The sequence below is a fragment of the Mobula birostris genome, chromosome 15 (assembly GCF_030028105.1).
Source record: "Mobula birostris isolate sMobBir1 chromosome 15, sMobBir1.hap1, whole genome shotgun sequence".
In the NCBI taxonomy this organism is placed as follows: Eukaryota; Metazoa; Chordata; class Chondrichthyes; order Myliobatiformes; family Myliobatidae; genus Mobula; species Mobula birostris.
In genome coordinates this window covers 39,786,197-39,812,530 of record NC_092384.1, presented here as the reverse complement: position 1 = coordinate 39,812,530, position 26,334 = coordinate 39,786,197, and the positions used below count along the sequence as shown (strand labels likewise).

Below are 26,334 nucleotides of genomic sequence, written 5' to 3'. Positions count from 1 at the left end.
GTGGCTTGGATTTCCAGCATCTGCAGATTTTCTCTTGTTTCTGAATGGTGTATTATGAATTCAGTGATAATTGACGTATCAAATTGACCACCCAGTGTTAAATGAGATCCTGGTTTAAGGTACAGGCAACAGATAATTTGATTGGGCAAGTGTAACATTTCATAGCAAAATAATAGACTTTAAGGTGCCATTTTCCAGTGTGAATCTGAGGAACTGATGCTTCAGTTGTTGGTAATCCATGAAGACAGCTGATGTCAAAGGTAATGAGCGTATGTGGTGGTCCTGTCCTGAAGGGGATAATTCTGAATGGAATTTTGTCTTTGAGTCAAGATTTTTTCTCCGCTTTGAAAGATTTATCTTCTTTATCAAAGAAGGATGTGGAGCATTAGGAAAGGGTACAGAACAAGTATACCAGAGTTCTGTCTGGATTAGAGAATATGAACTATAAGGGGAGGTTGGACAAACTTGGTTTATTTTTTTTGGAGCATAGGAGGCCGAGGGGCAACCTGATAGGTTTATAGTATTGCTAGATGTGTAGATAAAATAGACTACCAGATTTTTTTTTTTTTTGCCTAGGGTAAGATGGTCAAATACTTAAAGACATGCATTTAGGGTAGGAGGAAGAAAGTTCAAAGGATGTGTGTAGGGCAAGTCTTTTTTACAGAGTGCCTGATTGGGGCTGATGGGGATTGTGGTGGGAGCATATACAACAGTGGCTTTTGATAGGAGTTTGGATGGACATTCAGATGTGCAAGGAATGGGTGGTTGTTGGTCATGTACAGGCAGAAGATATTTAATTTGGCATTGTATTTGGCAGAGACATTGTGGGCTAAAGCACCTGTTCCAATGCTGTACTATTCTATGAAAAGGCAAAAATTATCATAAGTGTATGCAGAGCAATATGATATAGGTATCTATAGAAAACTGAATTTTCTTGGGGGAAAAGTGGTTTATGTACAGTCTGCCTGTACTTACTAGTTGATATGTTTTTGTAAATTAAAGAGTTTGTCACCTTATCTATTCTCATCACCTCATTGGTCGATCTCCTCTTAATCTCACTTTTTCTATATGTCTCTGAGAATGCTGATAATGAGATTTTTAATTTTTTAAAAAAATGATGGGAATGAATGTTTTGTATAATTCTACCATTTCCAAATGTTTTTTCAAGGAATAAGGTCTGTACTTAGTTTTAATGGAGTCCCAGCTTGGATTCCAAGAGCTTGCCATTAGTTGGACAGTTTGTTTCCTCTCCAGTGTGTTGTCCTACTTTCTGCAGTATTCACAAATTGATTTGCAAACTAAGTTTTGACGTAATTTGTTAATTGCGCCACTGAGACAAATTTCTAACAAATATTACAGGATTCATAATAAACACTTTGCTTTTAAGGAACCTTTGGAGGCATGAGCCAGGGTGGGGAAGATGAAACTATATTTAATGATAAAGGCATAGGATGACTGCATTATTTATCTCTGGCTACTTTATTCAGAAAGCCGGAATTCCTCTATAGCGCACATCTTTGAAGCTTTGGGAATAAAGGGGAAATAGCTGTCAGAAAAGCAAGGATTGTTTTTAGATGAGATCTGATATTGAAACAAACTTGACAATCAGTGTAATGCATTTGCCAGTGGACCACTTACTTCAGTGCTTCTTGATCTGATTTGTATTTTGATGCCGGTTAAGTTTCTTATCAACCTAAGGAATGAAGTGATTACCTATGTTCAATTAAACCTATAAAAAATAGAACATTGGAAATAGTCCCACGGTTAATAATGGATCATGTAACATTATGCTAATAGTATCAACTGCATTGTTAATTTATCATGAAAGATTTTCTTTCAAAACAAGTTAAGCATGGGGGGACAAAAGTCTCTCTGTTCCTTTCAGATATACCAGGGAAGCAGGAGTACGCTCTCTCGAGCGGAAGATAGGTGCCATTTGTCGTGCTGTGGCTGTAAAGGTGGCAGAAAGTCAACATAAGGTTACAAAATCTCCGAAAGAAGGTGAGAGAGCAAAGAATATTCTGTTTCGGGGAAACAGTCCTTTGATATTTAGAAGTTAGGATACAAACAAGATCATTCCTTCTAACAGAATTATTCACTATTCTACCTACATTTTCATAATGTAGGTAGATTAGCGTGATGTTGAAAGATATCTATTAAATAGTAAAGTGGGTGAAGAGATGTTATAATTAATATGCTTATCCCACTGGTTAGAAATTGTTTTTTCTCAAGAAATATCTTGGCATATTGTCCAAGATGGCATGATAGTAATTGAAACCAAAATGGTTAGTATTAACCAAAATACAATAGACTAAAGGCAAACAGGTAAGTTAAATCAATCAAATAAAGGTTGCAAAATTGAGCTCTGTATAAATAGAATTATAATAGGGGAAAGGGTATCAGCTTAAGAAGTAAACTAAATGTACATGCACAAGATGGAATGGATCTAAATGGATAAAATTATTGGTTTTGAGTTTAAGATGATGTTGACAATGTGATTTTCATGCTGCCCCTCAGGAATATTGTGCTTAGTCTTAGTCTTATTATGGGAAGTACAGTGGATTCTGTTTAATTTGGCCATCGGTTAATCGGGGCAGCTGCTTATTTGGGACAACTATTACAACACAAAAACTAATCGAGATTCTCTTTGTTTATTTAGGACACAATGCTGCTTAATTGGTGACTGTTGTTGAACAGTTTCTAACTAGAGTCACTTGCGTGCACTTGTGTGGCTGTTAGAAACTACACCATTTTGTGCCAGGAAGATTATTGTTAGATTACAACACTACTTTATGCAGAAGATCAATTCAGGCAGTAGGTGGCTGCACTGATTTTGTTCATTTGCAGTCAATCAAAAGAACACGCATTGTACACTGGAGGAATTCCTCCATCGATAACTAAGGAACTAATACAACGTTTTATAGTACCGTAGTAGTATTAGTAGTGTTCTAATTTGTTCTGTATTTCATTTAAATACATAATTTGTTACTCAGTTAAATTTTTTGTACCTTTTTAATTACTGCCATGAAACTTTGGCTAATTGGGGTAGCTGCTTTGTTGCGCTAAATTGCACTAGTCCCGATGTGTCCCAGTTAACTTAAATCTGCTATGCCTGTGTCTGTACCTGAAATGTACCCCTTTAGTCATGGTAGTGAGGAGTGGTGCCATGAACATACAATAAATCAGAAGGTTAAGAGACAAAACAGACTTGTTCTGAACTGGCTAATAGCAATAACAATAGCAGGGACAATCCTTGTCTTCCTCTAAAGTTGTTTTAATGGGACAGAATCAGAAAGTTCCATTAAATTGTGTACAGGTCTTATTTCTTGAAGAGTAGTTCTTATTTTAGCTAATCCATAATTATGCTCTCCATAATGTCATAACTCCAGAATGAAGGTTAAAAAATCCAGTTTTGACCAGTTCAATCTGGTTTTGGCAGACTCCAGCCTTTTATAAAGAGTCTTTTTTAAAAGATGAGTGGATATCAGACTGTTGGGAAAAGATATTGGAGACGAAGAAATGGCAGACAAATTCAGTAAGTATTTTATGTTAATCTTCATTGTGTAAGACAGCAACTGTTAGCCAGAAACTGGAGTGTTGGGGCAGAAGTGCATGTAGTCGCGATTCCCAAGACGTTGCTTGGGAAGCTGAAAGGTCTGAAGGTAAATAAGTGAGCTGAACCAAATGAACTTACATCCAGGGTTTTGAAAGGGGTAGCTGAGGATATGGTGGAGGCAACAGATGCGATCTTATGGTTCCAGTGGACTGGAAAATTGCAAATGCCACTCCGCTCTTTAGAATAGAGTTAATCTGACTTCAGTGGTTGGTAAGATGTTGGAGTTCATTATTAAGGATGAGATTTCGGGGTGCTTGGAGGCACATAATAAAATAGGCCAAATATAACATGGTTTCCTTAAGGGGAAATCTTGCCTGACAAATCTAGTGGAATTCTTTGAGGAGATAGTAGGCAGGATAGATAAGGAAAGTCAGTGAATGTTGTTTACTTCGACTTTCAGAAGGCCTTTGACAAGGCTGCTAACTAAGATGAGAGCTGGTGGTATTACGGTAAGGATACTAACATGAATAGAAAATTAGCTAATTGACAGGAGACAGAGTGGGAATAAAGGGTTCTTTTCTAGTTGGCTGCCAGTGACTAGTGGCTTTGGGGGGGGGGGGTGCGCGCGGTGGTGTTGGGACAACTTCCCTTCACGTGTTATGTCAACAACTTGGATGATGGGATTGACAACTTTGTGGCCAAGTTTGCGGACAATACAAAGGTAGATGGAAGGGCGGGTAGTGGTGAGGAATCGGAATCTGCAGGAGGATGGTTGAGGAGAAGGGACAAAGGGATGGCAGACGGAATACAGTTTAGGGAAGTATACCATAGAAGGAATAAAGGCGTAGTCTGCTTTCTGTAGTTTCCCAAAAGATTAACCTGCAGTTTGATTTGTTGGTAAGGAAGGTAGCATTCATTTTGAGAGCACTAGAATATAAAAGCAATGATGTAAAGTAATTCCGAGGCTTTGTAAGGCATTAGTCAGGCCATGTTTAGAGTATTGTTGCCTTTATTCACATAGTGAACCTTCAGGGCAGAGAGAGAGAGAGTCCAAGAGAAATTTTCTCTTCTGACATGATGTTTTCTACTACTTCAACACAAAGGTAACAGTAAATGATTAATAACAGTTTCAATTGTTATAATCACCAACTTTAACATTTTGAATATAGTCAGGTAAATGTACAGAATTATATATACACATTGTTAGCACATCCCAACTTTGAATATTCAATACAGTGGATTCTGGTTATTTGGGTCATCAGTTAATTGGGGCAATCATGTACTTGGGACAACACTTCTAGAAAAAATCTAGTCAAGAAAATAGCCTCAATTCCCTTTGTTTATTTGGGACAATATTCTGCTTAACTGGGACAGGAGACTGTTGCCGAACAGTATCTAATTAGCCCCAGTCACTTGCAGTTGTGTGGCCGTTAGAAACTACATCATGCATAGAGCACAGAGTTTTTAAATATTTTCAGTTGCATGTGCTTGTGTTATCCATTTGGGCTAAAAGTTGCCGATTCAAAAAGAAGTAATTTTTGATCATTTCTTGCCAGGAAATGTAATTAGGTTAGACACTACATCTTGTAGAAAGGCAGTGAAGGCAGGCCATTGTCTGTACCGATTTTGTTCATTTACAGTCAACCAAGTGAACATGTAGTGTATTCTGGATGAATTCCTTCATTGATTACTGTTAGGAACTAATGCGCCTTTTTGGTGTAGTTTAGTAGCATTGGGAGTGTTCTAATTTGTTCTGTATTTCATTTAAATATTTAACTTGTTACAGTGAAATAGTAGTTTGTCTTTTTTTATACCTTTTTAATTATTTCCGTGAAATTTCAGCTAATTGGGCCAAAATGTATTGGTCTTGATGTATCCCAATTAACTGGAATCCACTATACCTAATATCGCAGAAATTGAAGGGAGAGTTATTGGCTTCAGTTAGTTTTTCAGCTTCTTAAGAGAAGGATGAATGATATGAATTAAGCATTGTTCTTTTGTGCATAAGGTTTGAGATCTCAAAATATCGTTCTACATTTTTGTGGTTGTGATAAGCACTTATCATCAATATGCTGAGGAAAGCAACTTCTAATTTCCAGATGGGTGCAGTTAAGCGTGGTATTCTAGTGATTTTCTGCTTCATGGTGAATGCTTTTGAATTTCTGATAGATGGAAATCTTCATCAAGTCACTTAATTGATGGTAACTGCAACATGTTCTGAATTGTTTTTGTATTTTTTTTATATAAAGAAAATCGAGATTGGTCTTAATCCCAAATTTCAAAAATGATTTCAAGTTACTCTTTATACATTTATGATTTTGCAGTTTTTAACTTAATTTCACGTGCTCAATGTGTTTTCCTTTCTGTAAATGTTTAAGATCATAAAAAATAGTGCTATTTACTTTGTAGATTGGTGTCTTAGTGTTTCATTATGATTGGTTGTCCAGTCGATAACGGCATGTTTCTGGGTGCCAAAGGTCATGGTCAACTACTTAATGAAATTAATGTTGGGAAAGAGAAAATCCAGGCAGTAAAAATTGTTGGATTGTTGTAGAAGCTTTCTTTAAGGTCATCATTAGAATTATTAGTGTTGATTCTGTATGATTGTTAACAATACTTTAATAGATATAAATCTTAAATGATTGTGACCAAGGTTTGAATAGTGGATGTACATAATGATGACTTGAAAATTTTACTTCCCATAACACTAGTGATTGTTGAGATAATGGGTTCCTTCTGCAATGAGAGATCTTTGGAAATGATTGACTGCTCTTGCGCAAATTTGGTCAGTAATTGTTCACTTAGACACCCAGATTTCAACTCGTCTCTGCTTGGACTTCAAAATCAATACTCCTGTCTTGTTGCTGCTCAATATTTTAATCAAATATTATGTTCAGAATCGAAGTATGATATTGGTGACACTAAAGTATTGGAGTTGAATGTTTATGCTTGTTTTGGCAGTACATTGAAACTGATGTTCAGCTATCTGATTGTTTGGAAATCCCAATCCTGGTGTCTGATTCAGTGGATTATGTTCGATGCACTCCCTTTTAACTTGTCTGGTAGTAAACTTAAACAAAAACCTACTGCTGTGAAATACTTAAAGAAAAACCAGTAAGAATTTTGGGACATTAATATGAAATTGCCAGTTCACCAAAGTTGTGAGTGTGCCGATTATTGTAGTCTTACAGTATTGGCCTGGATTTTCCTGAGAAATGTGGTTCACTTCTATTGTAAAAATCAGCTTTCCCTAGCTAATTTGCACATAAATGAAAGCTCCATGAGAGATCATTGCTAGGTTTTTGACTTCACTTCCGATTTAGTTAGTCTATGTATGAAATAGTTGCAGGTTGTTAGCCTAAATTTCTGGTTGCAGACTTCTGGTGAGAAGTTTCAGAGCTGTTTAGCACTTTATGTGGGATTTTGAAAATGCAGCGAATTTTGAAGAAAGTTGAGATAATGACTACATTTTGTAACAATTTAACATAAATTATAGCAAGTCTGTGTAAAGGATTTGCACTTTAAGAGTAATATGCCTAGAGCATATCAAAGCAATTGTACCAGATGTTTGGGCGACGATTTAGATTCCGGACCAGAGTTAAAAGTCAGGGTGTCGGGCCTGAGGCAAGGGTTCGGCTTGCTGCTCCGTGAAGTCTACTTGGCTCTGCACTGAACTAAGGGTCTTTCTTTGTGGACTTCAGTTCAGATCGCTATTTGCTTGTGTTTGCTATTTGCATGATTTGTTTTTTTTCTCTCTGCACATTAGGTGGTTGATGTTCTTTTTTAAAACCCCTATGTGTTTTTTCACTTCGTCGCTGTGTGTTAGGCAACATATCCCAAGGTTGTATAGCGTATTCATACTTCGGTAATAAATAAGTGTACTTTGAACTTTGAATACTTTAGCTGCCACATTAATTCTTTGTGTATTTCAGATGATAACTAATTTTTATTACCCAACTTATAAATCGAAGTAACTGGCCTTCAGCAATATTTACTGATTCTCCTGTCATGCAAGGCTATAAAAAGAATAAAGTAAGAATTAACAAAGTGCATTTCCAGTAATTAAATATGCCCTTCAGGTTAAAAATGTAAAAGAAAAACAGAATATGTTGAAACCCCTCAGCAGGTCAGAACTTGTTCAAAGAAACAGTTGATGTTGAATGTTGACCTTTTCAACAAAACTGAATATCTGAAAAGAATCTTCAACCTTAAATGTTAATTCTGTGTATCTTTCCACAATTAATGACCTGTTGAATCGTTTTTTTACAGCAGTTTTTTGTTTTGAACTTTTTCATGTAATAGATTGTCCACAGAGAATACCATTTTTGCATTTTTGGTGAAGTTAACTTCCCAGATTCTTCCAGAGCTGGGTGCTTTATGGTATGTAGCTTGGAAGATGTGTCTATGGAAGTCATAACAACTTAAGAAATAAAGGTACCTCATATGACTCTCCATATTTGCTCTGTTATTTAATAAGATTGTAGCCAGTCCAATATCAGCAAGTAGATAATTTGTAGGCTACTAATAACTATAAAGGATCAGAGGGACCTTTGAATGATCCTTGACATTAGAAAGATGGAGAAAAGAGCTGATTAGGGAGTCATCTAGGATACTTGCCTTTATGAGATCAGAGAGCCATGTTAGAATCTTCACTTTAATCAGGCCTCTGCTGGAGCATCATATATAGATTTGCTCACCAGAAAGATATTACACAGAGGACAGTTATAAAGAGTGTTGCCATCACTGGAGAATTTTGTTTGTAAGCAATGGATGGTTAGGCTGTGATTGTTTTCTTTGAGCCGTAAGAACCTTAGCAATGATTTAATTGATGTTTGTTTCCCTCCATAGGTGCTGGGTGGCCTGCTGAGTTTTTTCAGCAGGCCGGTGTGTGTGATCAAGATTTCCAGAATCTGCAGAATTTCTTGTGTCCCTTATTATTCTGTGCGGCTTGTGAAGTTCCAAGTAACTCGTGGATTTCCATGGAAAATGGCTGAAGAAAACTTATATATTTAAGTTCATATACACAAGAGATTCTGCAGATGCTGGAAATCCAGAGCAGCACACAGAAAATGCCAGGGGAACTCAGCAGGCCAGGAAGCATCTATGGAAGTGAATAAACAGTCGACGTTTCAGGCCGAGACCCTTCATTGGGACTGGAAAAGGAGAGGAAAGATTCCAGAAAAAAAGTGTGGGGGTGGAGGGTGGGGGAGAGCAAAGGTGATGGGTGAAGCCAGGTGCGTGGGAAAAGTAGAGGATGGAGAAGAGGAAATCTGAAAGGAGAGGAGAGTGGACCATGGGCGGAGGGGAATGAGGAGAGGTAATAGGTAGCTGAGGAGAAGCGGTAAGAGGGCCAGAATGGAGAATAGAAGATGAGGGAAGGGGGAGGAGGAAAGAAAAAAAAATACTGCAAGGAGAAATCAAGGTTCATGACATCAGGTTGGAGGCTACCTAGACGACACATGAGGTGTTGCTCCTCCACCCTGATAGTGGCAGAAAAGGAGGCTGTGGGCTGACATGTTGGAATGGGAATAGGAGTTAAAATGGTTGGCTTTGGGAAATTCTGCTTTTTGCAGTTGGAGCAGAGCTGCTCAACAAAGCAGTCCCACAATTCATGGCAGTTCTCATCAGAGGCCGCATTGAGAGCTCTGGATGAATAGACAACCCCAACAGATTTGCAAGTCAAGTGTTGCCTCACATGGAAGGACTGTTTGGTCCTTCAAGTTCATGTATTTTACAGTAGAAATTAGTTCTGTGGGTTTGCTATAATAAAAATGTCCGTGGTGACAGCATGTACTTGCCTGATAGCCAGCATTTTCCCAAAGGAAAATAGCTGTTGGTGTTTATTTTTAGATCAGAGTTGCAAGATATTGTATACTCTCTTGATCAGGCTATTTTTGTAAGATTTTTTTTCAAAAGTTTAGGCTGCTGATTTTGTCTTTTGTAATTGTTGCTAGCTGGCAGTGCTGTTCGAAAAGTAGGAGAAATCAGAAGCTGTATAAAAATATATGTGGTAGGCAGTATTGCTTCAGAGACTGGCATTTCTTGCTGATACTTGGTTGTGACCTTGTATAAATTTAGAGGCACAGGTACTTGAATATGTTGAGGAAAACGTCCTTTGTGAGCATTACTTCCAGACAGAGTTTAGGATCCTGGGAACTGAATATTGGAACGTTCATATTTGTTGTTTAACTTCAATTATGCAGCGGTGTTCCACTCACTTTATAAGGCTGAAGAATCTTTCTTTCTACAAGTTTTTAACACCTAATGGCAATTGTATCTGATATATCACTTGGTTCAGTTCACTCTATTACTGTGCAGTATTTCAGCTCTATTCATTAGCATCAAGGACAAATAGTTCGTATTACTAGGTAGTTAGTCTTAATCCGAAGCTCTTTCAATTTCAGCACTTGCATTTGTTTCTATTTCAGTCCTTAATGTTTTTCCAGAGATTTTGAAGAATATAATTCATTTGTTACAGTTATCTAATACTGTGAGGATGCTTAACCAATTCACTGTTAATGTTCACTATTTGATCAGTACTGCTATGAGGTCTCCAATCAATGCAGGACTGATTTAATATTCTCTCTAATTCATGGTGTGAAAGAATTGGACAGGTTTAGAAGCAATAACATACTGGGTAAATAAATACAGAAAATACTGCAAACACTTAGCAGGTAAGGCAGCATCTATGAAAGGACAAACAGTTAATGTCAGGTTATAGGGATTCTTAAGAAAGATGGAGGGAGTGGGAAGCTAGTGTTAGACACCAGAAAGGTGGAAGGTGAATGGCTATAACACAATAATGTAATCAATGCCTTATTTGGGGAAGAGTCTTTCAATTGTACATCCTTGATTGTGAGCTTAAAAATTAAGGATTAATTTGGTATGTAAAACAGCTGAAAATTAATACTAATCCGATTGTTCAAAAATAAAACTTAAGAGAATATAATAATATACAATAAGTATACAAGGACATTTTTTTCTGCTTGCTATGATTCTTTTGCTTCTAATCTCTTAAATGCCCTGAGCTTTAATAGCGTCACGCGAATTGCTACGCTACCATGGCGCCCACACTTCACATTTGACACGCTTTGTCATGGTGCTTCCATGTTGTTTGTCCAACTGCACATGATTGCAAGTTCCACGGTGTGACCATTCTCTGGGGTAAAAATGTATTGAATTCATTAATGACAGTTTTATATCTGTAGGCCTTAGAAGGTGGAAATAACATATGTATGTCTGCTCATAAAGAGGTAGATAGAGGAAGAATGTTTTCTCTCACTGAGGAGCCTGCAACTCGGTTTAAATTTCAGTACAAGGTCTAGATTCAGAAATAAAATGAGTGAAAGTGTATTCACTCATGATGGTGAATGTCTTGAAGTTCGGTGATTGAGCTTATTCAAAACCGAGATTGATAGGTTGCTGGATATTAAAAGAATAAACAAATATGGGGAAACTGCAGGAAGATGGAACTAAGGTAAAAGGTCAGGCATGAGCTTATGGCAGAGTAGGATCAAAGCATGAACTATTCCTGCCCTTTTTCTTACTTGCTCCATGGAATATTACAAGATCTTTGATTTCTTCAGTCATTCTTCTGTCTTCTGCCAGCCCGTTTGATCTTTCCTGATAAATAAGTCTATCAGTATAATTACCAAATGTATTGATGACATGTAATCATGACAGCATGTGCTTGTAGCATTAACTACAGTGTTAACTAATCTGGTATACCTTGTACTTTGGTGCCAGATTGACGGGTTTATCAAACTGTTTGATGTTATAACTATTAATACTTCAACTCTATTAATTCCTTTTTTCATGTGCTACACATGATTGTTTTCTGTTACAGCAGATAAGTGGGAGTGGAGGAATTCAGGTCAGAGTGAGTGGAAAGGGAATACAGGAATAGGGATGCCAGTGTGATGTGTCAAACCACCAGGATTTCCAACTCGACAGATGGTGGATTATTAATATACACATATATACACACACATGCTGTTGGACCACTTATTAAATGTTATAAGCAAGATAGAAAAGTGAGTAGCTTGGGTAGTTACTTTATTTCATTATTGTTTCATTACACCTATTCAGAATCCATTTGGTGGGTGATGAATTATCAGCTATAAAATCATTAGTGTTTTCATATACTTCAGATGTTCTGCAATTAATTTTGAAAATATTTTCAACATTAATGAAGCTGAATTTCCAGGAATTAGTTCAGAATTCATATCTCACATAAATTTTAATAAGTTAAGTATATTTCAAGTTTTGTTTAAGTGGAAATAATGTAGGAATTTATTTGTTTACGTCTTTGTCTAAAGCCAGGCATTAAAGCTTTGACTTCCTAATGAACCTTCTCATTAATTGAACCGAATACCATGAAAACTAATGTGATACTATGTATATATTTGGGAAATTTGAACACAGAATTTGTTTCTGTAAATGTAACTTACCTTCCAGTAAAAATCTGATAATGTAGAGGAGTGAACGGGTTATAATTAATATTCTTTTAATATTTTGATGTTATTAGCCTGATTCATTTTAGTGACAGATTTTCGTAATACTGATTTGTACCATTTATTCCATCCCTTGCGTCCACTAGAAAGGGCCACAGTATACACAATCATAATCCATCTTGCATGAATAAATGTAACCTGTGAAAAAATATAGTTCAATAGTTTTGATATGCAGTCTCTAATAACTATATTACATTGACCTGGATTTTAATGTTCAAATTTGTACTTGTGGCAGTATTTGTATAGCTAGAAAAAAATAGTAATATTTGATTTTTTTAATAATCAGGTCTAATCCTTATACTATAGATAAATAATGTGCTAATATTGTCATTGCATCAACAGGTATTAAAAGTTATCTAAATATATTTAAATAATTTGTTACTCAGTTAAACAGTAGTTTGTTTTTTTAATATCTTTTTAACTATTTCCGTGAAATTTAGCTAATTGGGGAAGCCGCTCAAAATATATTGTTCCCAATTAACCGGAATCCATTGTACATACATACAACTGAGTATTGTTGGACACTGTTATCAGTGTAGTATATTATTCAATTTCATCCAAACAGTAGCTGTTTGTTGCTTGTGTGTTCTACTTAAATTGTGTTAAATTTCTTGTGTATATTTTGTATACTGAGCATTTATTGATGTGAGAAAATAAGGTTGAGCCTAGGAATTATAGACCAATGACGCTTACTTCAATGTAGGCAAAATATTGGAGAAGAGATAGAAAATCTACAGCATAATGCAGGCCCTTCAGCTTACAATGCTGTGCCAAACATGTACTTTAAAAATTACCTTGGGTTACCCATAGCCCTCTATTTTTCTAAGCTCCATGTACCTGTCCAAAAGTCTCTTAAACGACCCTATCATATCCGCCTCCACCACTGTCGCCAGCAGCCCGTTTTACTCCCTCACCACTCTGCGTTTTAAAAAAAACTTGCCCCTGACATCTCCTCTGTACCTACTTCCAGGAACCTTAAAACTGTGCCCCCTCGTGTTAGCCATTTTAGCCCTGGGAAAAAACCTCTGACTATCCACATGATCAATGCCTCTCATCATCTTATACACCTCTATCAGGTCACCTCATCCTCCGCCGCTCCAAGGAGAAGTTCACTCAACCTATTCTCATAAGGCATGCTCCCCAATCCAGGCAACGTGTGATTTATGAGCATTTGGAAAAACATAGTCTGACTGGGGAGAGTTAGCAAGGCTTTGCGAGGGGCAGGTCATGCTTCAAAGAGCCCAATTGGATTCTATGAAGATGTGAAAAAATGTATTGATGGATGAAAGTAGAGCAGTGGATGTGGTGTATATGGATTTTAGTAAGGTGTTTGAAAAGTCTCAGTCAGAAAGTCGGGAGGCATGGGATCCAAGAATCTTTGCTGTGTGCATTCAGAATTGGCTTGCTCATAGAAGGCAGAGGATGGTTGTAGATGGAGTGTATTCTGCTTGGAGGTTGGTGACCAGTGGTGTATTGCCATAGTTAAAACAGGACATTGATGGGTGCAGAGCTGTGCTAAAAAGTAGCAGATGAAGTTCAACTTGGCGTAGTGTGGAGCAACAGGGGAACCTTGGAGTTCACATCCATAGAGGGGACAGGAAAGTGGTCCAAAAGTAAAAAGTCACCAATTAAAGGCAAGAACAAGTTGAATAGTCCATTCTTGCTTCTATTTCTTAGTTTTTATAGCTGGTTATTCTTTTGAAATTTATACTGGTCCTAATTGCGCCCAAATAGTTGCTTTACCTGACCCAGTTTAATTTCCCCACCCGCATGTCCTCACAGCTCTCAGCCCAATCCTCCCAGTTTTCATTTCATAAAAAACATAGAAATCCAGAAATGGTGTTCATATTCAAGTGCGCTTCTAAGGCTACATCTGATGTGTGATAAATGGGATTAGTAAAGATGGGTGCTTGATGGCTTGTGTGGGCTAAAGGGCCATTTTTCTGTGCTGTCTAACTCTATATCAGGCATTGTTCAAAATAATAAGGACCACACAATGTAACTGATTAGCAACTCTCCATCCATGTTGTAACAAGAATTATGAATCTAATTTTATCATTCAGTTGCTTTAGTGAGATCATTGAAAATTACAATTGTGCTCTTTCTCAGGTACTTTTTTAATATATGTTGGAGTCTGACAGGAGCCAGCATTAATCTAATCATGTGCTGCATGGAAAGCTTCAAAAAGCTATTGACAACAAACAGCAATTGGCTCATTTATAATTTATTTGCACATTTTCTTTTGAAAGTGACACATATGCAGAGAGATCTAGGTATTCATAGAATCTTGATTAGTCTTGGAGCTGAATGCAAAGTTTTGGAGTCCAAATTACGAAAATAAATGTAGTAATTCCAAAGTTGAGGAGTTATGAATCAGGACAAACTGAATAGCCTCCAGGAATTCTGGAGGGGAATAAATACCAAGGCTGTACAGTGTTAAAGCTCCTTGGAAAACTATGGGTGTTCATTTGGGTAAATAAAAGGAAGGTGTTTCTGCTTGTGGTGGAGTTCTAAACTGGGGGTAATAATTATGAGAGAGTGCAGCATTACTAAATTCAGCAAAGATTTGAAGGAAATTTTCTTGCCTGGGAAAGATTGTATGAGGTGATCTATTCACCTGAATAAATATAATAGATATGATTTTTTAATCCCATAAAGGGAGTTTAAAGTTGGTTAAATAAATAAATCTGGTATTGGTAATGTTAACTATGAAACAATGAATTACTGTTTGAAAACCCATCTGATTTACTCCTAGCCTTAGGGAAGGAAAATCTGCAATCAGATTTCAGGCTCCACCCTGATAACAATGTATGCGTAGTTGACAGCAAGCCAGTTACTTCAAGGGCAATGTAAGATGGCCTGAAAGAAATCTTACAGTTTCAGACAACCAGCTTTGTGAACAGTAAAAGAAAAGGAAACCAGATTTAATTTGAACTTGTTCTTATTTTGGACTTATCAAATCCATCAAATTGCAAACCCAGTAACAAAAGTCACGAACAATGAAAGTTGTTTTTGGAGTTCAGTTGAAAGAAAAGTATTGACTAAAATTGAGGGACAACTCCATAGGCTTTAAATAATGATGTAGGGCTTTAACAGCCACCTGAAGTTGTAGACACCATGTAATTCATAGCATAGCATTTCTGACATTGCAACACAGCTTTGGTATTGCACTGAATTTCCTCTTCATTCAAAACATTTAAATTGCTTTAACTCTTTCCTAACAAAGATGGAAGTACAACTTTGACAAAGGGAATAAATGCTGTTTAAAGACAATCTTTCGTAATTCATATGGTGTCTGCATACATTGGATAGACTTAAAATTGTTTCTTTTGGGTTTTTCTATAGTTATGATGTAGCTTGATAGCTTATATATGTCATATTTAACTAGTTATGCTCAACAGGTACAGATGTATACTTTTTATTGAATCGAATCCCATATATTCTGAAAGTGACTGGGAAAGATCCTGCATTTTCATGTAGAGGTTTGTAAGATGTTTACCATTAATAACATTTTGCCAAGAACTATATTATAACTAGGTCATAGAAAATATAAGTTTAAAGAGTATGAGCAGCATAATTGCTTATATATTGTACTATGTATATTTAAGAGGTAGGTCAATATTGGAAGTGCATTCCTTCTCCATGGCAATGTCCATTTTACTGAACTTCCTTTGCAGTGTTGCTGTTTGAGATGTTCAGATGTTCCTGAGTTTATTCTTAACTCTTTAATCCTCCCTAAGTTCATGATTTATTTTTCTATTTTGTATACAATATATCCATTTTCATTAGTCAAAAATGCATAGTAAAATGAAGCCTTTATAAATAAGCTAACTTAATTTTTCGTGTGTTAAAGACAAAGAATGTGTCCCCGAGGAGACCAAAGATGAATCTATTGCTGATGTAACAGATCTTGCATTGCCACCTGAAATGCCAATTATGATAGATAGGCATGCATTGAAAGACATTCTGGGACCTCCCATTTATGAAATGGAGGTAGGATTGGGTTTATAGTTTTACTACTTTGCCATGTTAGAATATTTCCGTTGCAGTTACCAGAATATTCAAAATGGTAATATATTTGTTTTACAGTAGTTTCAGCTTGATGCTAATTAATTGCAAATATAATATCACAGTTTAAAGCTATGCATGTGCTTAGATTTTAAATAGACAATTTTTTTGTGAAGCATTAAGGTGAAAGTAGACACTCAAGGTTAAGGTTAAAATGGCTGAGAAATTGACAAGGAATGAAAAGAGATGATCTGTTTTTCTTCCTATGATGCTCTTCTGCTTCTGTCAAGTTCAGATTTTGAGGCATAAGTTATCTGTTCAGAAGATTCTTGTTAATATGATTAAGTTGGCACAAAAGTCAGACTTTCGCAGAATTATAAATTGCTGAGGAATGATATTTTTCAATATAGTTTTTTTTTACTGATCCGTTTTTTTTAAATCAATTTCTTTATTGATCCAGACAGGGGTAATTTCATTGAAAACTCCTCTCCTAGGCAGGTTTTTTTCATTGTGTGGGTGTTGTAATTAACATTTGGACGAATGTTCCTAAAAGAGGTATGAATTGGAATGTCATGGCTTCCTCAACTAGTAGGTCATTTGGGAAGTAACAATGCTTAAAATGCTCACTCAAGAATCTCAGCAGTTGATTTCAGTGCTACATGAAAGTAGTGGCGTTTTACTTTAAATTGGTGCAAAGTGAAGGCCAGCTACTCTTTCAAATTATAATCAAGCATCCAGTAAACATTACTACCTTGCTCCTAATTATAGCATTGCTTCCACCAGCTGCTGTGCTGTATAGTGTTACTATTTACAATATGCAGCATTCTATAATTCAAATTGGTTTAACCACCAGATAACATTCATAGAAATTTACAGCACGTTACAGGCCCTTTGGCCCACAGTGTTGTGCCTCTACAGCCATGCTTCAGTATTTGGACATGAACCAAAGTTTTGCATTTTTTTAACAATCTAGGTTAAGCAAAATAAATCATTCATTTAACCAAATGTTTGATCATTTCCGATACATTGAGTATTTGTCTAATTGGTAACAAATATTTGGGAAAGCATAAAAACCTGAATAAAGATACTTAAGCACTGAAGCAATAGATTGCTTTTTCTTTACATCCTGATATTATGTAACACTAAAAATAGACAAAGATTTGTTACTTTAAGGAATAATCTTACTTGTAATAAGAATCAAGGATTTGAGTAAGATAATTCATTGAAGTAACAAATAATTGTTCTGGGCTTAAATGTTTGCTAAAGATGTTGAAATTTCGTCTTAACTTTAGTTGGAGGTTAAATTAACATTTAGTTAAATAATCCATTTTGCTAAGACAGTATTTATGTATTTGGCTGATTACTCATTAGTTAATACTTGGCCACTAGAATAAAAATAGATAAAGCTTCAAAATAATTTTGTCTTGCATCCAGAAATTCAAGGATGATTCCAACTTATTCCCTTCGGTTCAATACATTTCTGGTAATCTTGACTTTTGTTTATTTAGTGACCCTTAACACATCAGTGTAGCTATTTCATTCAGAATATGTTCAGTAAGGTGCACAGAACAGCAAGAAAGCCATGGTAAATTTAAATAGAATAAGACTTAAGGAAACAGCACTGGACTTGAGCTTCCTGATTCTATGGTCAGTCCAACATTTACAGAAAACTGCACTGCCTTTCCTCCTATTTATCTCTTTAAAATCATTTGTAGTTTATTTTTCTTCTTTAACTTTATGTCGCAACATTATTATCATTAACTGTCTCCTGCCTTTCGATATGTCACGGGTTTTCCCTTTTTGGATCTTTCTTCCCCTTTTTGTAACACTTAATCTTCAGGTTTTCTAGTTCTGGTGACATGTCCTTTAACAAAAGCAGAAAATGCTGGAAAAACTCAGCAGGCTAGGCAATATCTGTGGGAAGAGAAACATTGTTTTGGGCCAGGCACCTTCATCGGTTCGGAGGAAAAGAGAGCTGGGTGTATTAAATTTTCCTCTATGGATACTGCTTGACCTGATGCATTCGCAGATTTTTATCTTCATTTCTGATTTGATTTTTCACAAGTGGAACATTTCCTGATGCTTTTTTTAAAAATATAGCTTGGAATACTTTATATGTATCTCCCAAATCATTTTGGTTGATTTGAATTGGCTTTAAGTATCAACATACTGTTTGTGCTGCTAGTTCACTCAGACTACCCTTATGTGGAAAGGAAATTTGATCCCTATAGATGCCATGGCCACATTAGTTCTTCTGTCAATGATGACCAACATTTCTATCTGAGACCAGGAATTACCAAGTTATTTTATCAGCTGACTTTTTCTTCTTCTTGTCCAAATACTATGTACCTACCGTATCTTAAAATATAGATAGCATGTTAGATCTGGGAATTCCATCTTGTATTGTGCAAAACTCTGGAAAAGGCAGTGCTTTGAACTTTTAGGAGACTACTCATAAATTTTAAGCATTTGTTTCTTGACGATCAATTTAAATAATTTAATTATTTTTCTTTTACAATGCAGGTATCCCAGCGTCTTAGTCAGCCTGGGGTGGCCATAGGCTTGGCTTGGACCCCATTGGGTGGTGAGATTATGTTTGTGGAAGCGAGTCGAATGGAAGGAGAGGGTCAGCTCACTTTAACAGGGCAGTTAGGAGATGTTATGAAGGAATCAGCCCATCTCGCAATAAGTTGGTTGCGCAGTAATGCTAAGAAATATCACTTAACAAACGGTACGTATAGAAAATTTAAGTTTCAGCCACCACTTATTGACAATGTTAGATACGTAGGTTAAGACTAAAGGAAAAATGGTTGGAGTCGCTTAGCACTTTAGTGCAAGGGTGTTTAGTAGGTGCATCAAAAATCAAACTTACAAAGTTAGCAAAAATAGTGAAAACTGTCAATATTTAGAACGTAGAACAGTACAGCACAGTACAGGCCCTTTGGCCCACGATGTTGTGCCGACCCTTAAACCCTGCCTCCCATATAACCCCCCACCTTAAATTCCTCCATATACCTGCCTAGTAGTCTCTTAAATTTCACTAGTGTATCTGCCCCCAGCAGTGACTCAGGCAGTGCATTCCACGCACCAACCACTCTCTGAGTAAAAAACCTTCCTCTAATATCCCCCTTGAACTTCTCACCCCTTACCTTAAAGCCATGTCCTCTTGTATTGAGCAGTGGTGCCCTGGGGAGGAAGCGCTGGCTGTCCACTCTATCTATTCCTCTTAATATCATGTATACCTCTATCATGTCTCCTCTCATCCTCCTTCTCTCCAAAGAGTAAAGCCCTAGCTCCCTTAATCTCTGATCATAATGCATACTCTCTAAACCATGCAGCATCCTGGTAAATCTCCTCTGTACCCTTTCCAATGCTTCCACATCCTTCCTATAGTGAGGCAACCAGAACTGGACACAGTACTCCAAGTGTGGTCCAACCAGAATTTTACAGAGCTGCATTATTACCCTGCGACTCTTAAACTCTATCCCTCGACTTATGAAAGCTAGCACTCCATAAGCTTTTTTAACTACCCTATCTACCTGTGAGGCAACTTTCAGGGATCTGTAGACATGTACCCCCAGATCCCTCTGCTCCTCCACACTTCCAAGTATCCTACTGTTTACTTTGTACTCTGCCTTGGAGTTTGTCCTTCCAAAGTGTACCACCTCACACTTCTCCAGGTTGAACTCCATCTACCACTTCTCAGCCCACTTCTGCATCTTATCAATGTCTCTCTGCAATCTTCGACAATCTTCTACACTATCTACAACACCACCAACCTTTGTGTCGTCTGCAAACTTGCCAACCCACCCTTCTACCTCCACATCCAGGTCATTAATAAAAATCACAAAAAGTAGAGGTCCCAGAACTGATCCTTGTGGGACACCACTAGCTACAACCCTCCAATCTGAATGTACTCCCTCCACCACGACCCTCTGCTTTCTGTAGTCAAGCCAATTCTGGATCCACCTAGCCAAACTTCCCTGGATCCCATGCCTTCTGACTTTCTGAATAAGCCTACCGTGTGGAACCTTGTCAAATGCCTTACTAAAATCCATGTAGATCGCATTCACTGCACTACCCTTATCTATATGCCTGGTCACCTCCTCAAAGAACTCTATCAGGCTTGTTAGACACGATCTGCCCTTCACAAAGCCATGCTGACTGTCCCTGATCAGACCATGATTCTCTAAATGCCCATAGATCCTAGCTCTAAGAATCTTTTCCAACAGCTTTCCCACCACAGACATAAGGCTGACTGGTCTATAATTACTCGGACTATCCCTACTACCTTCTTTGAATAAAGGGACAACATTCGCCTCCCTCCAATCCTCCAGTACCATTCCCGTGGACAACGAGGACATGAAGATCCTAGCCAGAGGCTCAGCAATCTCTTCCCTCATCTCGTGGAGCAGCCTGGGGAATATTCCGTCAGGACCCAGGGACTTATCTGTCCTAATGTATTTTAACAACTCCAACACCTCCTCTCCCTTAATATCAACATGCTTCAGAACATCAACCTCACTCTTATTGTCCTCACCATCATCAAGTTCCCTGTCATTGGTGAACACAGAAGAGAAGTATTCATTGAGGACCTCACTCACTTCCACAACCTCCAGGCACATCTTCCCATCTTTATCTCTAATCGGTCCTATCTTCACTCCTGTCATCCTTTTGTTCTTCACATAATTGAAGAATGCCTTCAGTTCTTGCTGTAATAGTACCCCTGACCAATAATGCCATCCCTCCTCCCCACACCCCCATCCCTTTTAAAGCACTGAAATCCAGGAATATTGAGAATCCAGTCCTGCTCTGGTGCCAGCCAAGTCTCTGTAATGGCCACTACATCATAATTCCATGTATGTATCCAAGTTTTCAGTCATCACCTTTGTTCCTGATGTTTCTTGTATAGCAATACATGTGCTTTAGCCCTTCTACCTTACTACCTTTACACCCATTATTCTGCTTCCCTTTCCTCAAAGCCTCTCTATATGTTAGATCTGGCTTTACTTCACGTACTATACTTGCAGTTCTCTCATGACCTTTATCCTCCTTCACCTCACTATCTGCTCTAACACTCTGGTTCAACTCCCCCTGCAAATCTAGTTTAAACCCCCCCTGGAGCAGCACTAGCAAATTTTCCCGCAAGAATGTTCGCCCCCTTCCAGTTCAGGTGCAACCCGTCCCATCGGAACAGGTCCTACCTTCCTGGAACAAGGCCCAATTGTCCAGAAACATGAAGCCCTCCCTCCTGCACCAACTGCTTGGCCACGTACAGGTCCACAATCCCTTATCCGAAATCCTTGGGGCCAGTTGCATTTCCGAATTCAGATTTTTTCAGATTTCAGACCTCCTCCCCACAATACCAAAAAACACGTATGCTCAAATTCCTTATTTAACCTGTTTCCGTGCAATGGACTTTAGGACCCAGCGGTGCACCGAACCTACGCACATCCTCCCGTATACTTTAAATCATCTCTAGATTACTTATAATACCTAATACAATGTAAATGCTGTGTAAGCAGTTGTTGTACTGTATTGTTTAGGGAATAATGACAAGAAAAAATTTTGTTTCCAACAAAAACATTCAATAAAACATAAAAATATACAGCTTCAAACGAACCGAATCAAACACATGGTAAATGACTTATTGGAATAAATGTAGAACGTCACTGTCACTATAAAACTTCAGTAACTTGTCTTTCTGTTTATTTAAATCATATAGAGTGGTAGTTCCGACACTACTTTCCTTAGTAAGACGCCACACAGACACACCACGATCAAGCTTCTGCCATAACTCCACTTTGTGTTATTGATGATAGATGCTTCCTTCTGTTTTTCTCATTGTTATGCAGCTCTTTTTTTTGACATTCTCACAGTGAAATTAAACACAAGGTCAACAGTGAACACAAAACATCAGCAAACAGCAAATGCAGGTGTAACCAGTACGAGTGCTGAGCCACAACTGACGTCTGGCGGCCTCTGCCTGGTGCTGCCACGTCACACCTGAGTGACGTCAGCTGTTGGCGAACAAAAACTTCGGTCTTCAGAGCTTTTTGGATAAAGGAATGTGCACCTGTATTTAGCTGCATTATCTTCTTACTTCTAGCCTCACTAGCACGTAGCGCGGGTAGCAAACCTGAGATTGCAACCCTAGAGGTGCTGTCCTTCAACTTTGCACCTAACTCCCTAAGTTCTCTTTGCAGGACCTCCTCCTCCTTCCTATCCATGTCATTGGTCCCTACGTGGATCACGACATTTGGCTGCTCATCCTCCCTCTTCAGAATACCGAGAACTCGATCCGAGATATTTACCAGAAAGCACAATGATAGCTTCGTACTTATCCTTGTTCAGTGTGATTTCCTGGTAGTCGATGCATCCTACAATGTAGTTACAATCATGTTACAAAATAAACAGAAGTATCTACATTAAATACAGTGCACATTTACATATCCCCATTATTAAAGAGTGGACTATTCCGCCGTGTATGGCGGGAAAGGCACCGTAAAGCCAACCCGAGCGCGTCAACTTGGCTTAGGACCCATTGTGAGAGCGTACTGGGGAAGACATTGAAGTGCGCACACTCAGTGCAATGACAAGGGGTGTGTGTGTGTGTTTACCATGTGTTCTCCATCACTTCATCAAACCTGAAATTAAGCAGTAACATTTACAATTGAAAAAGTAGCAGCAAAATCTAAATTGGTATCCAGTAATAAATGCTGATCATCCCAGAAGAAACATTGGTCAATTATTTAAGCAACACACAACCAATGTTCATACCATCAGGCCATGAGGCCACAGTCAGGTTGGAGGAGCAACATCTTGTATTCTGTCTGGGTGGCCTCCAACCTGATGGCGTGAACATTGATTTCTCAGACTTCCGGTAATGCCCCCTCCCTCACCATTCTCCATTCCCTTTTTCCTCTCACATGATCTCCTTGCGTGCCTATCACCTCCCTTTGGTGCTCCTCCCCCGGTTTCATGTTTGAGAGAATGTTTAGGAACTGTTTTAAAAATGTAATTCATCTGTATTACTTACCTAATTATTCAAAATAAATTTTCTGACAAATTTGAAATATCCAAATCGGAATTGAGCAGCTCAATTTAATTGTTAAAATTATTATCAAGCAGATACTACACAACATTCCTATTTTTAATTCGCTAAATACATAGGCACCCCAAAAAGAGAACTCAAAGCTTATGAAAACTTCATTGTGACTTCTTATTTGATCTGCAGAAGCAGACTTTTAGGAAAAGTGTATTCAAATTTATATATAGAAATGTGTTTCTATAATCTGGACAGTAACAAATTTTCTTCTCTTTACATGTAGCTGCTGGGAGCTTTGATCTCCTTGACAACACAGACATACATCTGCACTTTCCAGCTGGAGCCGTCACAAAAGATGGACCATCTGCTGGAGTTACTATAGTAACCTGCCTTGCTTCTCTGTTCAGTGGCCACTTAGTACGCTCCGATGTAGCCATGACAGGCGAAATAACGCTCCGAGGCCTTGTTCTCCCGGTAAGTGTTCATTACACTACACCATGCACACTATCGGACTATTTAATTGACAAACTAGATAAAATATTTTAAAAGCATATTGTTCAATCTCCATATTAGCATGTCAGTAATTACTTTAAAAAATCAAAATTAAGTCTACATCACTATCACGTGAGTCTGGATAGAACAGATGCTAATAAGTTAGGACAAGCAGAACCTTTATTTAAGGAAGGGAATAAGGATAATTCCAGCAGTGCAGCATGTCAGTTTCATTTGTGGTGCAAAAGCTTTCAGAAACATTTATCTGGGACAGCCAGCTGGAGGAAGATTAAAGCAAAGCAGGCAGATTTATTGATAAATTATACTACCCAATTTGTTAGAATCTTTTGATGATGTAACAGTTGTTGTAGACAATATAGTTGAATGTGGTATACTTCTAGAAGGTCTTGTTAAAATATAATGGTCTATCAGAAAAGTTAAATCGTAATAACTAGGAGCTATGCATCTGTTTTCTATCTGCTTTGCATTCTGAGTTGCACATTTATGATGTTTATTATGGTGTTGTCATAGCCAGGAGTGGTAGTGGGGATGAGCTTGCACTACCTATAAAGTGCTCCAAATGGCGTGCCAAGTCCAACTCTTGGCCTTCACGTGTGGTTTAGCTACTAGGCCCAGTGGAACTGTTTCTACTGACGAGAAGGGGCAAAGTCAGACCACTGGTGCCTGAAGACCAGCTGCTTTGGGCAGTTGGGGCTTGTCAGCCTTGGACTGCAGCCCACCAAGGAGAAGGAAAGCTCTGATTTTAAACTTACACTGCCTTGCGGCCATAACCACCTATGGGAAAGGCTTTGGCAGTATACTCCGACGAAGAAATCCGGAGCCGGGGTCCCTAAGGCAGTTTGATGCTGTTTTTACAACTTCACTCTGGCAACCTCTGCGACGACACTGGTGCCAAGCTGTATTGGCACTTGCCCTTCCCTTGGACTACATCAGTGATGTGGAGAGGGGCAACCTGCTGCATGAGCGACAGCCGGTTCACTTGTGAGTCTGTTGGAGTCATCTATTGCATCCGGGCTCCCGGTGCGGCCTCCTCTACATCGGTGAAACCCGACGCAGATTGGGGGACTGCTTCGTCAAGCACCTGCGCTCCGTCCGCCACAACAGACAGGATCTCCTGGTTGCCACCCACTTCAACTCTATTTCCCATTCCCATTCAGATATGTCCATACATTGCCTCCTCTACTGCCATGATGAGGCTAAACTCACATTGGAGGAGCAACACCTCATATACCGTCTAGGTAGCCTCCAGCCTCTTGGTATGAACATAAGAATTCTCCAGCTTCTGGTAATTCCCTCCCCCTCCCTTTGCCTATCCCTATGTCACTCTGCCCCCTCCCCCAGCTGCCTATCACCTGCCTCATGGTTCCGCCTCCTTCTACTACCCATTGTGTTTTCCCCTATTCCTTCTTCACCTTTCCTGCCTATCACCTCCCTGCCTCTCTTTCCCCTTACTGGTTTTTCACCTGGAACCTACCAGCCTTCTCCTTCCCACCCTCCCCCCACCTTCCTTATAGGGCCTCTGCCCCTTCCCTCTTCAGTCCTGACAAAGGGTTCCGGCCCGAAACATTGACTGATCATTTCCACGGATGCTGCCCGACCTGCTGAGTTCCTCCAGCGTGTTGTGAATGTTGCTTTGACCCCAGCATCTGCAGAGTATTTTGTGTAGCTGGTTCTTCAAATCTTCCTGCCCAGGCTTGCACCCTGGAGAGGACACATGATCAATGGCTGCCTACTACTACTATGGTAGTTAGTCACATGGGTGGGGGTGTGGTAAAAGTGAAGGGAGTAAGTTATGGATTCATGCTGTTTTTCTGTATAGTTTTAGAGCTAGGTACCTCCAGGTGACATATCTTTTGGAGACCACTTAACTTCGATTAAGTACGTTTAGTATTGCTAGTTTTGGTTTCATAAGTTTCATTTGCTTCAAGATTGTATATTTTGCTAGTTGCTAATAAAGGATCGAATACATGTCTTCAACTTTTTTGAACATTGTTATTATTGGATTGATCAGAGGTCACATCTTACAAGGTTAACTGCCCATGGAGCCACCAACAGCAGCACTGGTTTGTTCGAGTTGGTGCTACAATAGCTAAATGGGATATTGATAACTTGGGGGTGAAAATTGGATGAGTAATAGTGGGTTGTGCTGGTTTGTATTTTTGATTGGAGCAAAGTGAATCTTTCTACTTCATGATCAAAATGAGGGTCATTAGCTTTCTTTATATTAATGACATGGACATTAAACTAATTATGAACTACAAAGAATAGTGACAGACTCAGTAAAAATCTAGTTTAATGTGGAGAAATAGGTGGTTAAGACTATTTGATAGGATGAATAGGAGGGATTTTATAGAATATAGAATAAAAGAGGTGGGAGAACAGAGAACATCTACAAATTATTTAAAATGGCAGGGTGGATTGAGAAAGCAGTTACTAAGACATAAAATTCTGGTACTTATTGATGCTCTGGTCTCAGCTAGAGCTTTATTTAATTCTGATTTGTACTTTATAGGAATCATTAGAGAAGATCTAGGAAGAAAAATAACATTGCTTTCTGGCATAGGGACTCTATTTAAAATGATAGGATAGAAAGGCTGAGAAGATTTAGACAAGTGTGTAAATGAGGGATCTTGCAGGGTGAATAATAGGAGGCTACTCCATTTGGTGAAGGATGAATTACTTGCATCATGTATATA

At 38.3% G+C, this 26,334-nt stretch overlaps 1 protein-coding gene across 3 annotated transcripts in view; it reads left to right on the top strand.

The window, feature by feature from the left end:
* lonp2 (lon peptidase 2, peroxisomal) overlaps nt 1-26,334 on the top strand; it is a 69,417-nt gene that overhangs the window by 33,901 nt on the left and 9,182 nt on the right. Inside the window, exons 11-16 of one of the 3 annotated variants that reach the window (XM_072279629.1) lie at nt 1,886-2,001; nt 15,471-15,551; nt 15,923-16,062; nt 18,601-18,808; nt 23,409-23,599; nt 24,153-25,611. In XM_072279629.1, the coding sequence (XP_072135730.1) occupies nt 1,886-2,001; nt 15,471-15,551; nt 15,923-16,062; nt 18,601-18,808; nt 23,409-23,599; nt 24,153-24,161 (745 nt within the window). In that variant the 3' untranslated portion in view covers nt 24,162-25,611. Of the gene's footprint in view, nt 1-1,885; nt 2,002-15,470; nt 15,552-15,922; nt 16,063-18,600; nt 18,809-23,408; nt 23,600-24,152; nt 25,612-26,334 lie in introns of those variants that run through there. The other 2 variants (XM_072279627.1, XM_072279628.1) reach the window with 2 other exon arrangements.